This window comes from Telopea speciosissima, chromosome 7 (genome assembly GCF_018873765.1).
Source record: "Telopea speciosissima isolate NSW1024214 ecotype Mountain lineage chromosome 7, Tspe_v1, whole genome shotgun sequence".
Taxonomy (NCBI): Eukaryota; Viridiplantae; Streptophyta; class Magnoliopsida; order Proteales; family Proteaceae; genus Telopea; species Telopea speciosissima.
Window position 1 is genome coordinate 18,321,316 of NC_057922.1, and position 12,954 is coordinate 18,334,269.

The 12,954-nt window shown below is 41.1% G+C and overlaps 1 protein-coding gene across 1 annotated transcript in view; it reads left to right on the forward strand.

Annotated features, from left to right (window-relative positions):
• LOC122668165 (ferredoxin-dependent glutamate synthase, chloroplastic) overlaps nucleotides 1-12,954 on the forward strand; it is an 82,870-nt gene that overhangs the window by 69,246 nt on the left and 670 nt on the right. Inside the window, exons 24-32 of the mRNA XM_043864760.1 lie at nucleotides 67-264; nucleotides 376-450; nucleotides 721-849; nucleotides 1,035-1,133; nucleotides 11,625-11,767; nucleotides 11,887-11,980; nucleotides 12,063-12,301; nucleotides 12,395-12,473; nucleotides 12,850-12,933. Coding sequence (XP_043720695.1) covers nucleotides 67-264; nucleotides 376-450; nucleotides 721-849; nucleotides 1,035-1,133; nucleotides 11,625-11,767; nucleotides 11,887-11,980; nucleotides 12,063-12,301; nucleotides 12,395-12,473; nucleotides 12,850-12,933 — 1,140 coding nt within the window. The remainder of the gene's footprint in view (nucleotides 1-66; nucleotides 265-375; nucleotides 451-720; nucleotides 850-1,034; nucleotides 1,134-11,624; nucleotides 11,768-11,886; nucleotides 11,981-12,062; nucleotides 12,302-12,394; nucleotides 12,474-12,849; nucleotides 12,934-12,954) is intronic.

The following is a 12,954-nucleotide window of genomic DNA, read 5'->3' on the forward strand; positions in this document are numbered from 1 at the left end:
TCACCCCTTTTCCCCTTCTCTTTTACGCACTCTATTTTCTGTTTGATTAGTGATTGCTTTTTGCAGACGCTCATTGAAAATGGACTTAGAGAAAGGGTTATTCTCAGAGTTGATGGTGGCTTCAAAAGTGGGGTTGATGTTCTAATGGCTGCAGCAATGGGTGCTGATGAGTATGGGTTTGGTTCTGTGGCAATGATTGCTACCGGATGTGTTATGGCACGTATCTGCCACACAAATAATTGCCCTGTGGGTGTTGCTAGTCAGGTATTAGAGTGTTAACTTCTTCTATGAAGCTCATTTTCTTGTATCCAGAGGGTTCTGTGTAGCAGATGCAGATACTTACATATATTTTTCCTTTTGAAAAATTTACTTCAGAGAGAAGAACTACGTGCCCGTTTCCCTGGTGTGCCAGGTGATCTTGTCAACTACTTTTTGTATGTTGCTGAGGAGGTGAGTCATTGATCCATTCTGATGTAACAGGACAATGTATTCCCTGTTTAGCATTTTCTGTTTAATCGTGGATAACAATTTCTATGTTTAGCTTCTCCTGCCCATCCAATTAATTTAGTCCTTAGGGACTAATTAGTTTATAAACTTTAAAAACCCTAATCCTGAATGCTGAACTGCCTTCAGTGTAGTTATTCAGCTGATCTGACTCTAAACTATAGATTCTAGTTATTCAGCTGTAGATGTTTAATTAAAGTTGAATGGTTTTGCCAGGTCAGAGGCATCTTAGCACGACTGGGATATGAGAAGATGGATGATATAATTGGACGGACAGACTTATTAAAACCACGGAATATGTCATTAATGAAGACTCAACATCTTGATCTCAGTTACATTCTCTCAGTATGTGTTAAACCCTCCTTAGCTTCCACTTCTTTTTTTTTGGGTGAATAAATAATTCATTACCAAAACCCCGAGAAGGGGAAGAAAAAGGGGGGGGGGGGGGAGAGAAACTATTTTGTATATTCATGGAACTATTTTGTCATATAGAATTTCCCTCAATGCATGAGATCTTGTTTCTTTTTCAGAGTGTGGGGCTTCCAAAGTGGAGCAGCACTGCTATTAGGACTCAAGATGTTCATACTAATGGTGTTGTTCTAGATGATACTCTTCTTTCAGATCCAGAGGTAACTGTCGTTTTTGCATGCTCTGGTTCAGCTAATTGAACATAATATTCAACTCTGAAATCCTTAATTGAGTCCTTGTAACTCTTAGTTGATCAACCCATTGATTACTAGTTCTGGAAATACCATTGCATTTATTTGAATCTAATTAGAATAGATCCATTTCTCTAATGCTCTTCAATTTTTCCTTCACTTTGTAATTTGGCTCATTGATAGAGACATAGATAGATGGTTATATAGATTGTTCAATTGATATCTATCTAACAAACGTATCATGAAAACTTTTCTTCCTTTGTTTGTGGCTTTGTGCTGCTTTGATAGGTTTAGGTCAACTAAAGAATGGGGTGGGTGGGCTGAACTGATCTTTTCTTTATTTGCCATTTCCAAAATTTGCTAGTTGGCCCAACTCACCATGTGGCTTTTGGGTTTTGCTAGCCTGGTTTTGGGTTTCATAAAACTAGCTTGGACCTAATGTGACAACCTAGTCTATTGCATTGAATGTGGAGTGTGTTTATATGTCCAGCTGCATTCTTCTTTCTAGCATTTTGCTCAATCTGCTCTTGGCTTGACTATTTTCTTGATCTTAGTTTAGTTAATTTTTATGATTTTTGAAATTGAAGGCTATCCAAGAATACCTGAAAATCGAAAAGACTTATCATTTGGTAAACGTATGATGGTTCCATACTTGTATTTGGAATTTGTTCTTTGAATAGTTTTGTTTCTGACTACTTCATTCTAATTTGGTCCTTTCAAAAAAATTATAAATAGTAAATTGCTTATATTAATCTTCTAAACTAAGTAACAACATGTTTAAAAGCAATTATATTGATATACTGCATGGGAATTATGTGTTGTCATCAGATTTCACAGTAATTCCTTTTTGTCGAGATAATACTTCCTAAGTCTAACCAATCAAATATTTTCATAGAACCTTAGATATTTTAACATGAAAGTGTTTTTACTTAAAAAATAAATAAATAATTACTGTCATATCATCTGATATGTCCTTGATAACTACAGTATTTTGGTTTGTTATACATGTGCGATCAAACTAGATAGTTTCGGGAAATTCATTAGAGGATGTGTTATACCTGCTTTATCCATCAGGCACCTATAAAGGTTGTGGTTTCTATGTATACAACAGAAGTTTGTTTCCCTAAATTTCTTATGTTCAAATACCTTAGCGTATAGGTAACCAAAATTACAAAGAAGTTGATGACCTTTACTAACTACACCCTAACCTGCAAGCCGTTCTGACCAAGATGTTGTCTTTTCTTCTATTTAAACAAGCTTCTCTTCTAAATAAACATAGCTAACAAATAGGAGTTTCTTCAGATGGCATTTATAAGGGAAAATGCACACAACAAGTAAAACCATTGCACCTAAATGTTGAAAATAAAAACCAAATAGATCCTATAGTAAACATTGTGCTTCGAGTCCCTACAAGTGCGCCTTAACATGCAATCTTAGTTAACACATTATCTTTTACCTATCCAAAAAGTAAATAAATGAACATGTGAACTGAAATCTTTGTGTTGTAACTCTTATGCAAACAAACAATGCCTTCTTTGCCCTAGATTTTTCTTGTGTCCAAATGAGAATTGCAAGGAAACCAAAACCCATCCTAGGTGAATAAGCTTTGGAATAAATAGGCATGCTAGGATATTCCACACTATTAGGGAAAAAATATAACCCTTTCCCATCTCTCTGTGTAAGTTAATGGAGATAAACAACAACCAAGTATGTTCAAAGCTAATAATGCTGATCAAATGAAGCCAACCACAAAAGAACACACCAATTTTTAACATGGAAAACTTTTCCAAGGTGAAAGGGAAAAGCCACAAGACCTAGTCCAGGTAAAACCTTCCACTATAACCAATAATGGGATTACAAATATTCTCTAAATAGTGCTAGAGGATTACAAACATCAAGAGAAATACCCCTCTTGAATAACAACTTTTCTAGACAGTACTAGAGTGATGTAATTCCAGATGGATGTCAATCCAACTAAAACCAGAACCAGAATCTGCTTGGGTTTAATGCAATCGGTTAGGGCAGAATGGAGGATTAGATGAACTTAGGGTTAGGGTTTAATGGAGTTAGGGTTTGATGGTACGGATAGGAGAAGAAGGGTTTGGGGGGTTGGGATGAAAGCTTACTTGTGTTGGATGGATCCTTGGACTGATAACAGATCTGAGTAACTAATCTTTGAACCTTCACACAATCGGCAGCAAAAAACTTGACAAACTTGAATGCACTCGAAGGAGAGAAAACAGTGAACCAGTGAAGGCTATCTCAGCCTCACCTTCACAGCCCATCTCAGAACAGTGGAATGCATTAAAGCAATAATCTTCTTCATTAAATCGTGGGGGGCTCAATGGAGCTCTTTACATTATATAGCCTTCAAGGCTGAACATTAAATAAATCCTAACTATGACTAGGACTCAAAACAGAAATAGGAATGCCAACTAGGACTAGGACTCAAAATAGGAATGCTAACTAGGACTTCTAATTAGGATTCAGATTTGCACTAGGAATCCTAATTAGATTACAACTCAATAAAAATAAAACAAATACTAAAAATCCCCACGACTGTTGCTGGTATAGGGATTCATCCAAGACTTGACAACATGTTAGACATGCTCACAGGTGCTTCGATCTTTTCGAAGATTGACTTAAAGAGCGGATATCATCAGATTCAGGTCCGCCCAGGAGATGAGTGGAAGACTGCTTTCAAGACAAAGGATGGTCTATATGAATGGAAGGTGATGCCTTTCGGTCTCACAAATGCTCCAAGCACCTTCATGCGTGTAATGACACAGGTACTTCGTCCATTCATCGGTAAGTTTCTTGTGGTTTACTTTGATGACATTCTTATCTACAGCCACACCACCGAGGAGCATCTCGATCATCTAAAGCAAGTGATGAGAGTATTACGTATAGAGAAACTCTTCATCAACCTCAAAAAGTGTTCTTTTATGTTACCTAAGGTTATCTTCCTTGGGTTTATTATATCTTCAGCCGGGGTTGAAGCTGATCCGGAGAAAGTGCAAAGCATAGTCGATTGGCCAGTGCCACACACCTTGACAGAGGTTAGGAGTTTCCACGGCCTAGCATCTTTTTATCGGCGTTTTATTCGGAACTTCAGCGGCATCATGGCACCCATTAATGAGTGCATGAGAGAAAGTAAGGGCAAATTCCAGTGGACACCGGCTGCTACCAAAGCATTTTCCTTGATCAAGCAAAAGATGACCGAGGCACCTGTTCTACGGCTCCCAAACTTTGATGTCATATTTGAGGTGGCTACAGATGCATCCCATGTTGGGATTGGAGGAGTTCTCATGCAATCAAATCATCCCATTGCCTTCTATAGTGAGAAACTCAACGATGCTAAGCGGCGTTATTCTACCTATGATTTGGAGCTTTATGCAGTGATCCAGATTATAAAGCATTGGAGACACTACCTTGTGGGCAAAGGATTTATTCTATACTCTGACCATGAGGCCCTTAAGTATCTCCATTCTCAGCGATCCATAAGCAACCGCCATGCTAAATGGATTGCCTATCTCCAAGAGTTTCATTTCGTTCTGAAGTACAAGGTAGGCAAAGAGAACCAGGTCGTTGATGCGCTAAGTCGGAAAGTTCTCACCCTATCCACCTCTTCTACTCACAGCACAGGCATCGAACATATCAGAGATGAGTACACGGCTGATGTTGATTTTTCCCCCATTCATACTACATTACAGCAAGGCAGAACTGATGCCAAATACTCCCTACGTGATGGATATCTCTTCTTCGGGACACGCCTATGTATCCCTAACACATCCCTTCGGCAGCACCTCATTCGGGAACTACATGGTGGTGGCATGGGAGGGCATTTTGGCATTAGCAAGACATATGCTGCAGTTGCTGATTTGTATTATTGGCCACATCTTCAGCGTGACGTCCAACAGGTGATTCAGCGTTGTCGAGATTGTCAGCTTGCCAAGGGTGATAAGCAAAACACGGGCCTCTACACACCTCTTCCAGTGCCTCATGCACCCTGGTTACATATCAGCATGGATTTCGTTCTCGATCTCCCATCTACACGGGAGCGTCATGACTCTATATTTGTGGTGGTAGACAGGTTTTCGAAAATGGCTCAATTCATTCCCCGTCGGAAGACATTTGATGCCAATCACATCGCCAAGCTCTTCTTCAAAGAGGTAGTACGTATTCATGGGCTACCCGAGTCTATTGTTTCTGATCGTGATGTCAAATTCACTAGCTATTTTTGGAAGACCTTGTGGATGAAGACCAATACCAAGCTGAAGTTCTCCACCGCCTTTCATCCTCAGACAGATGGGCAAACTGAAGTAGTTAATCACAGTTTAGGCAATCTCCTCCGATGTCTTGTTCGTGATCATGCGAAAGATTGGCCTTCTGTCCTTGATATTGCCGAGTTCGCGTACAGTAGTTCTGTCAATCGGACCACTAGCCGTACTCCATTTGAGATTGTTTTGGGTCTGCAACCCAAGCGCCCCGTGGACTTGCTTCCTCTTCCTCCTCATGTTCGTGTTTGTGTGGACGCTGATGAGTTCCTCCGCCACATCACCGAGGTCCATACCGACGTTCGCCAACGCATTGCTATTAACAATGAAGGTTACAAGGCAGCAGCTGATCGTCATCGCCGATACGTGGAATTCCAACCTGGTGATTTGGTGATGGTCCGTATTTCTCCTGAGCGACTTCTTGCTGGAGCCAATCATAAGCTCCACCCTCCCAAAATGGGTCCTTTCAAGGTGCAACAACGCATTGGGACCAATGCCTATATGCTCGAGCTTCCTCCGTCTATGAAGATTAACAATGTTTTCAACGTGGCCGATCTCACTCTTTATGTCGGCCACCATTCGGACGACGGTGATACTGCACATGCTCTCCGCCTCCCACGGTTTACCACTCCTACTACTGATGTCATTGAGAATGTGCTTGATAACAAGTTTACTACTATGCGGGGTGGTCGCGGCTATTACTCTTTCCTTGTTAAATGGAAGGATCGTCGTGATAGTGACAGTACCTAGATTCACGCCGACGACTTCAGGCGCCTTGATCCTGATCTCTACGAGCGCTACATGTCTTTCATCCATTCGTCGGAGACGAATGTTTTTGAGAAGGGGGGAGTTGATGTAAACTGGTTGTCTAAAACCAGCCGCAGGTGTAGGGATTCTTCCCTACACCAGCATAATTAGCCATCGGGTAGGTGTAGGGATTCTTCCCTACACCAACAAGCGAATGTGGGGATTTAGATTAGTATTTGTTTTATTTGTTTTTATTATGTTTCATTCTTTATTAAGTTGTAATTCTAATTAGGATTCCTAGTTCAAATCTGAATTAGAAGTCCTAGTTTTGAGTCCTAGTCCTAGTTGGCATTCCTATTCCTATTTTGAGTCCTAGTCCTAGTTAGGATTTATATTTCATGTCCAGCCTTGAAGGCTATATAATGTAAGAGCTCCATTGAGCCCCCCACGATTTAATGAATAAGAAATTTGCTTTGTTGCATTCCATTGTCTTGAGATAGGCTATGAAGGTGAGGCTGAGATAGCCTTCACGAGTTCACTGTCTCTCTCATTCGTGTGCATTCAGATTTGTTCAAGTTTGCTACTACTGATTGTTTGAAGGTTCATGGCTTAGTTATCCAGATTTGCTACCAGTTCAAGGATCCATCCAATAACCAGTAAGTAAATCTCCATCCCCAAACCCTTCTATTCCTAACCCTCTAAGCCAAACCCTAATATCCCTCCATCTCCAAACATCACTTCCATAACCTAAAACCTGCCCAGCCTGATTCCACCATTAGAAGCAGCCCAAACTTGGACCGAATCTCCCCCTCACTGTTTGGGAAACTCGATCCAAGCCCCTAGCCATAGTACTCATTATAAACCCTAGATCCCTACATTAATCTCCTTCTCAAACCCTAACCCTAACTTCACTATTTATCTAATTCCACCCTAGCCAATCCATTAAACCCTAGTAAATCCTGGTTCTGGTTCTAGTTGGCTTTATCCCCAGCTAGGATTACATTATTTTTCCTTCTCTTGACAGAGAGAACACCATCATGTCACTACCGAGTGCCACAGAGCACTCTCTATGTTCCTTTGACCTCTCACAACTCTACATCTCTCTCACAGAGTACCCTCTCTATGGTTCTCTTTGCGCACACTCGCAGCACCATGACAAGAGGATATTGCACTCTCCATATACTGTCATTCCCTCCCTCTTCGTTTATATAGAGAAACTAGGAAGAGAAAGATATCTGAATCGTGCCGCGTATGGCACACATAACTGTGTATGCGACTCCATGGCTTCGTCACTACATCTCTCTTCAGCTACCTTTGTTGAAGTGGAAACAAATCACATATGGGTTGTGGTACAGTCATTGTTGATTTTTATATTATCTTATTCCACTACAAACAATGGTTCTCTCTCTCTCTCTCTCTCTCTCTCTCTCTCTTTATAGTCGCAATCGATGAAAAGGATAACACATGGATCCTGCCTCGCTGACTTTCATGAGGAGGAAACCCAACACACACTTGTTGTGATATCAATCATATAAATAAGATGGTGTGAGTTAATTTTACTACTTAACCTCCTTAAATGTTGGGCTTTCGTCATCCACCATACTTTTCTACTATAACAGATATTCATGCCTCTAGTCTTCAGTCTTCTGTTTTGATTGAAAAAGAAGCATGTGACGAGCCCCTTGTTTAATGCACCTCCCGTTTTATTTTTGGGGTGATTAAAGAATTCATTACCAAAGAAGAAAAGGAACAAGCGGGCCCCTTAAGAGCGGGGGGGGGGGGGGAAGAAAAAGAACCCAAGCAAACAAGCCAAACTAAGATACATCCACCCTTCAAGGCGGAGGGGCTGCAAAATAGAGAGGGGCAGACCCCAGGAGACAACATTGAGTATGTTCCTTGGGGAATCCCTTACATTTAGATGAGGGAGCAGGGAAACCTTAGAACTAACATCAAAGCATGGTTCGAGAACTTGCGAGATCTCGGTTTTTTGAGAAACCAAGTCGAGTACTTATACGATATTAGAATTTACACTTTCCCGGCGAGATCTCAGGTTGAGATCTCGGATCTCGGGTTGACCCAGATCTCGACCCATCTAACACTTTAAAGTTCACCTAACTCGACGAGACTCGACAGATTTCGATCGAGTTTTGTCCAGAGCCTCTTTTCTTCTCCATTTGAAGGCTGTGACTTGAACTTGAGTCATTTTGGCTATGGATTTGAACTTGTAACTTGCGGGAGAGGTGATTCAGCTGCACATTTGGAAGATTCAACTATAAATCTTCAAGGGGACTTGGAATATGTTGATGACAATACTTATATGAGTGTTGTGGCAAACTATGTGCAAAACTACAACAACACTATAACATGGGAATTCTATGTGGATATGGTTGGGACTGAATACATTAACATATCACATTTTATGTAACATTTGTTTAAAGATTGATGTATTGTACACTTTAACATTTCTAATGCTTATTTAAGTTGTTTTACATTAATTGAATGTGTTGATTGTTTTCTATTACTAAACTATGTGTAGAGTAGGGTATTTTAGTACGTCGTCTCCTACCAACCTATGGTCCGAAGTGAAACTCATATTTGGACTTTGTTTTTGCAAAATCTGATAGTGCCGTTGTGTTTAAATGGTCTAAACTAGGCTGAATACCAAGTTTCAGACCCAAACTAGGTCTAAAACCCACCGAGTTGAGGCTTCGAGTCAGAAAAAAAAAAATGCACCAACTCGGCGAGATCTCGACTCGACTCGGTTTTTCCAAGGGTCGAGTTGGTACCAAGTTCCGAGTTTTAGTACCTTGCATCGAAGTAGATGGAACTCCAAATCTTATAAAATGATCGGGAGTTGATGGTCCATCTGCGAAGATTATGTTCCATCCAAATGTGGTCAATGGTAGCACCAAAGGCAAGTTTTCTGGTGATATCACAGATAGATTTGCGTGCAAAGGTAATGTCCACCCGAATCCATTCTCTTACAAGGGGAAAGATTCTTTTATTGCTTGGCCAACATTTACTCAGGGCTCTCTTCCAGACATTATAGGAGAAGGGCCAAGAGAAGAGTAGGTGATCAGCATCTTCAGTGCCATTTCAGCATGAGCAGCAAGAGGGAGAAACTTGAATCTGGCTGGATGAGGAAGGCTTGCGTAGGGAGGGAGTTGGATAAGGCATGCCAAATAGTGAAGCTGAGGTGGGGGATATGGCTTTTGAACCAAACAATCTTTCACCTAGGAGACAAAGGATCTCTAAATCTAACGAATTCCCAGGCTAAGGAGGAGCTAAAGAGGCCTTGTAGCTGATGGGAGCCAAACAACACTATCACCCCTACGGCCCTACCTCTTGAACCAAATGGAAGAGAAGGCATGGCATTCCCGATATCTATCAATGAGGGGAGGAGAGCAGGGGGCAATAACCATTGGAGATGATGGTAGCATTTGAGGACTCCCTGCAAATGCCTGGGAAGTAGATAACTCTTGCACCCACAACTGAGGAGAGGACCACCCATTGGATGCCAATTGTCGAGCCAGAGCGAAGTAGAAATACCATCATCAGTCTTGGAGGAGATAGCCCCAAGTGCAATAGGCCTAACTTTCCGGATCTTGTGCCAAATCCAAGAGGCACCCGAGGAGGGGGCAACCATCCAAAGATAGTCCTTCCAAAGAGGAGTAGAGTAGATCCAATCAACCCAGATACTGTCTTTTTTAGCCAGTATTTTCCAAATCAGCTTGAGGTTGCCAACAGTATTTGCCTCTTTGATCCTTCGCAAGCCAAGACCCCCCTCATTCTTAGGGAGACGAAAAGTAGCCCATCTAGTTGGATGAAGAAATCTTACTGATTCAGCCCCTTTCCAAATAAAAACACATGAGAGATTCCATTGCCTTGATGGCAGAATGAGGCAACCCAAACACACCGGACCAATAATTTTAAGATGATTGGAGCACTGATCTGATTAATTCCAGATTACCCGCATAAGATAGGATCTTGCCTTTCAAAAATTGGAGCCTCTTGCAAATAAGATCCAACATCGGGGTGCAATGGTGGCCGGTCAATTTAGCAGTTATCATGGGCAGCCCTAGATACTAAACTGAGAGGCGACCAAGAGAGAAACCAGTCAACTCAAGAAGATGGGCTTTGCTTTCATCAGGGACCCCTGCTAAGAAAAGGTGGATTTAAGGAAATTGATTTGGGGGCCCAACAAAGCTTCAAAGAGGTGCAAGGAAGACATAATGGACTCAATGGAGGTCAGATTTTGAGAAAATCATGAGATCATCTTAGGGCCTTACATTTGGGGATGGGGGAGATGGGGTGTTGGTCCGTGCTGGATTGGATGCTTCTAGAAAGGACTTCAAGGGCCAAAGAGTCAAGGGGAAGAGGGGCAGCCTTGGCTAATACCCCCAGAGGAGGCAAAATATCCGGCTGGGCTACCATTGACCAACACAAAGAAACAAGGGGAGGAGATACAGGAATGAATCCAGTAGACGAAAACAGGGGGAAGGACATCTTGAGCAAGACTTTGGAGATGAAGTCCCACTTGTGGGATTCAAAGGCTGTGGAGTCAATCTTCATTAGGGCGGGAGGAGAATGGGATTTCCTGTCGAAACCTCTAACAATCTCATTACAAAGGAGTATGTTATCTGCAATACTTCTACCAGCAATGAAAGCAAATTGATTGGCACTAACCATAAAATCAACAACCAGCTGAAGACGACTGGCAAGGACTTTGGCGATGAACTTGTACAGGAGGTTGCACAGAGAAATGGGTCTATAGTCAGACATCAAGGAAGCTCTTTCTTTCTTAGGTATGAGACAAAGAAAGGTGTGATTGACCCTTTTAATCTGGGCTAGAGTCAAAGAAGTAGCTTTTAATGGCTTTGATGAGATCAACTCTAATGATACCCCAGCAAGAAGAGAAGAAGCCCATACTGAAGCCATCAGTGCTGGGTGCTCTATTAGCCTTGTGGGAGAGAGGACCGCAGCCAAAATCTCATCATCAATCGTAATGGCTTGGAGAGAACCAATAAGGTGACTCGGGATTTTTTATTGCACTGTCCTATTGTTTGATTTATTCATGCCTGCCTTCATAAAAACTATATTATACATACATCTGCTGAATTATATTTTCATAAAATCAACATAAAGTTTGACCAATATATCTGAACAAAATGGCTGATATAGTTGCAAATTTCATTTTTGTCACCCGGATCGAAATGGCCACTAAAACAAAATTTACAAAGACTGGGTGATTATATCATACTACATCTTGTTTTGTTTGAATTATTCTCAAATTGGAAAGTTTAGTCTTAATCGTTTTACTATCAACAAAGCTGTCAGTAGAATTGCTGAGACTCCTCGGAATTATATGTGCTTTTATGACGCTTTATTTGTTGAATCTTAAGTATGGGATGCTCTCTTTGACACAATTCTCATACAGATATGTGATGCAATTGAGTATGAAAAAGTGGTCAACAAAACCATAAAAATCTACAATGTGGACCGTGCTGTTTGTGGCCGTATAGCTGGTGTGGTTGCAAAGAAGCATGGGGACACAGGTTTTGCAGGGCAGCTCAACATAACGTAAGTATGGGTTTCCAACTGTACAAGTTTCCGAGGATATAATTTATCTTTATCCTGTGATTGAATTGCAAGCTGAATTAAGTGAAGGGGAATACTTACTGTTTATGGCATGTCTCCAGATTTATGGGAAGTGCTGGACAATCATTTGGATGTTTCTTGACTCCTGGGATGAACATTCTACTAGTTGGGGAGGCTAACGACTATGTTGGAAAGGTATTGATGGAATCTTTTCTGTGTAGTCCTTTCCAAATCATTTTTATAACCTCTTTAACACTACCAAGTAATGTTTTCTAAGGGTATGGCTGGAGGTGAGTTGGTCGTAACTCCTGTTGATAATACTGGGTTCTGCCCAGAGGATGCAACTATAGTGGGGAACACCTGTCTCTATGGGGCAACAGGTGGTCAAGTTTTTGTCAGAGGAAAAGCTGGGGAACGTTTTGCTGTGAGGAACTCTCTTGCTCAAGCAGTGGTAGAGGGAACTGGAGACCATTGTTGCGAGTACATGACTGGAGGTTGTGTGGTTGTACTAGGAAAGTGAGTAGTTCTTCACATTCTTTCATCATAGTCGACCAAATTAGACAGCATACACTAGATGTGTAGCACCATAACTATGTTTTCTTTTGACAGAGTGGGAAGAAATGTAGCTGCTGGAATGACGGGTGGTTTGGCATACATTCTTGATGAGGATGATACCCTCATCCCCAAGGTATGTGTGTATAATCATTTATAAAACTTCTGGATCAGAGGATATTTGATACTGTCTCTTTCTTAGATTTACCATTGAGGTTTGTTGCTTGTCATATTGTCCTAGTGAACACCATGAACTCCCTCACTGAGACTATTTCTGGCCTTTCTAGTTCTAGTATTACGTGCCTGTCTCACTTTATCATGGACAGCAAACATGGAAACACAATAGAGGGAATCAAAAGCAACTTCCATGGGCAAGAGATATACAGTCCTTTTATTTCTTAACTTTCTTCTAGCCTCTTGGTGTGTTTCTGCTTTCTGTTTTTCTGCATTTGCTTATTATTTGAGCTGTATTTCTTTTTTCTTTTTTTTCCCTATCGTAAAAATGCGTACAGGTAAATAAGGAGATTGTAAAAATTCAGAGACTAACTGCCCCTGCAGGGCAGTTGCAGCTCAAGAACCTCATAGAAGCCCATGTTGTAAGTCTATTTATGATTTTA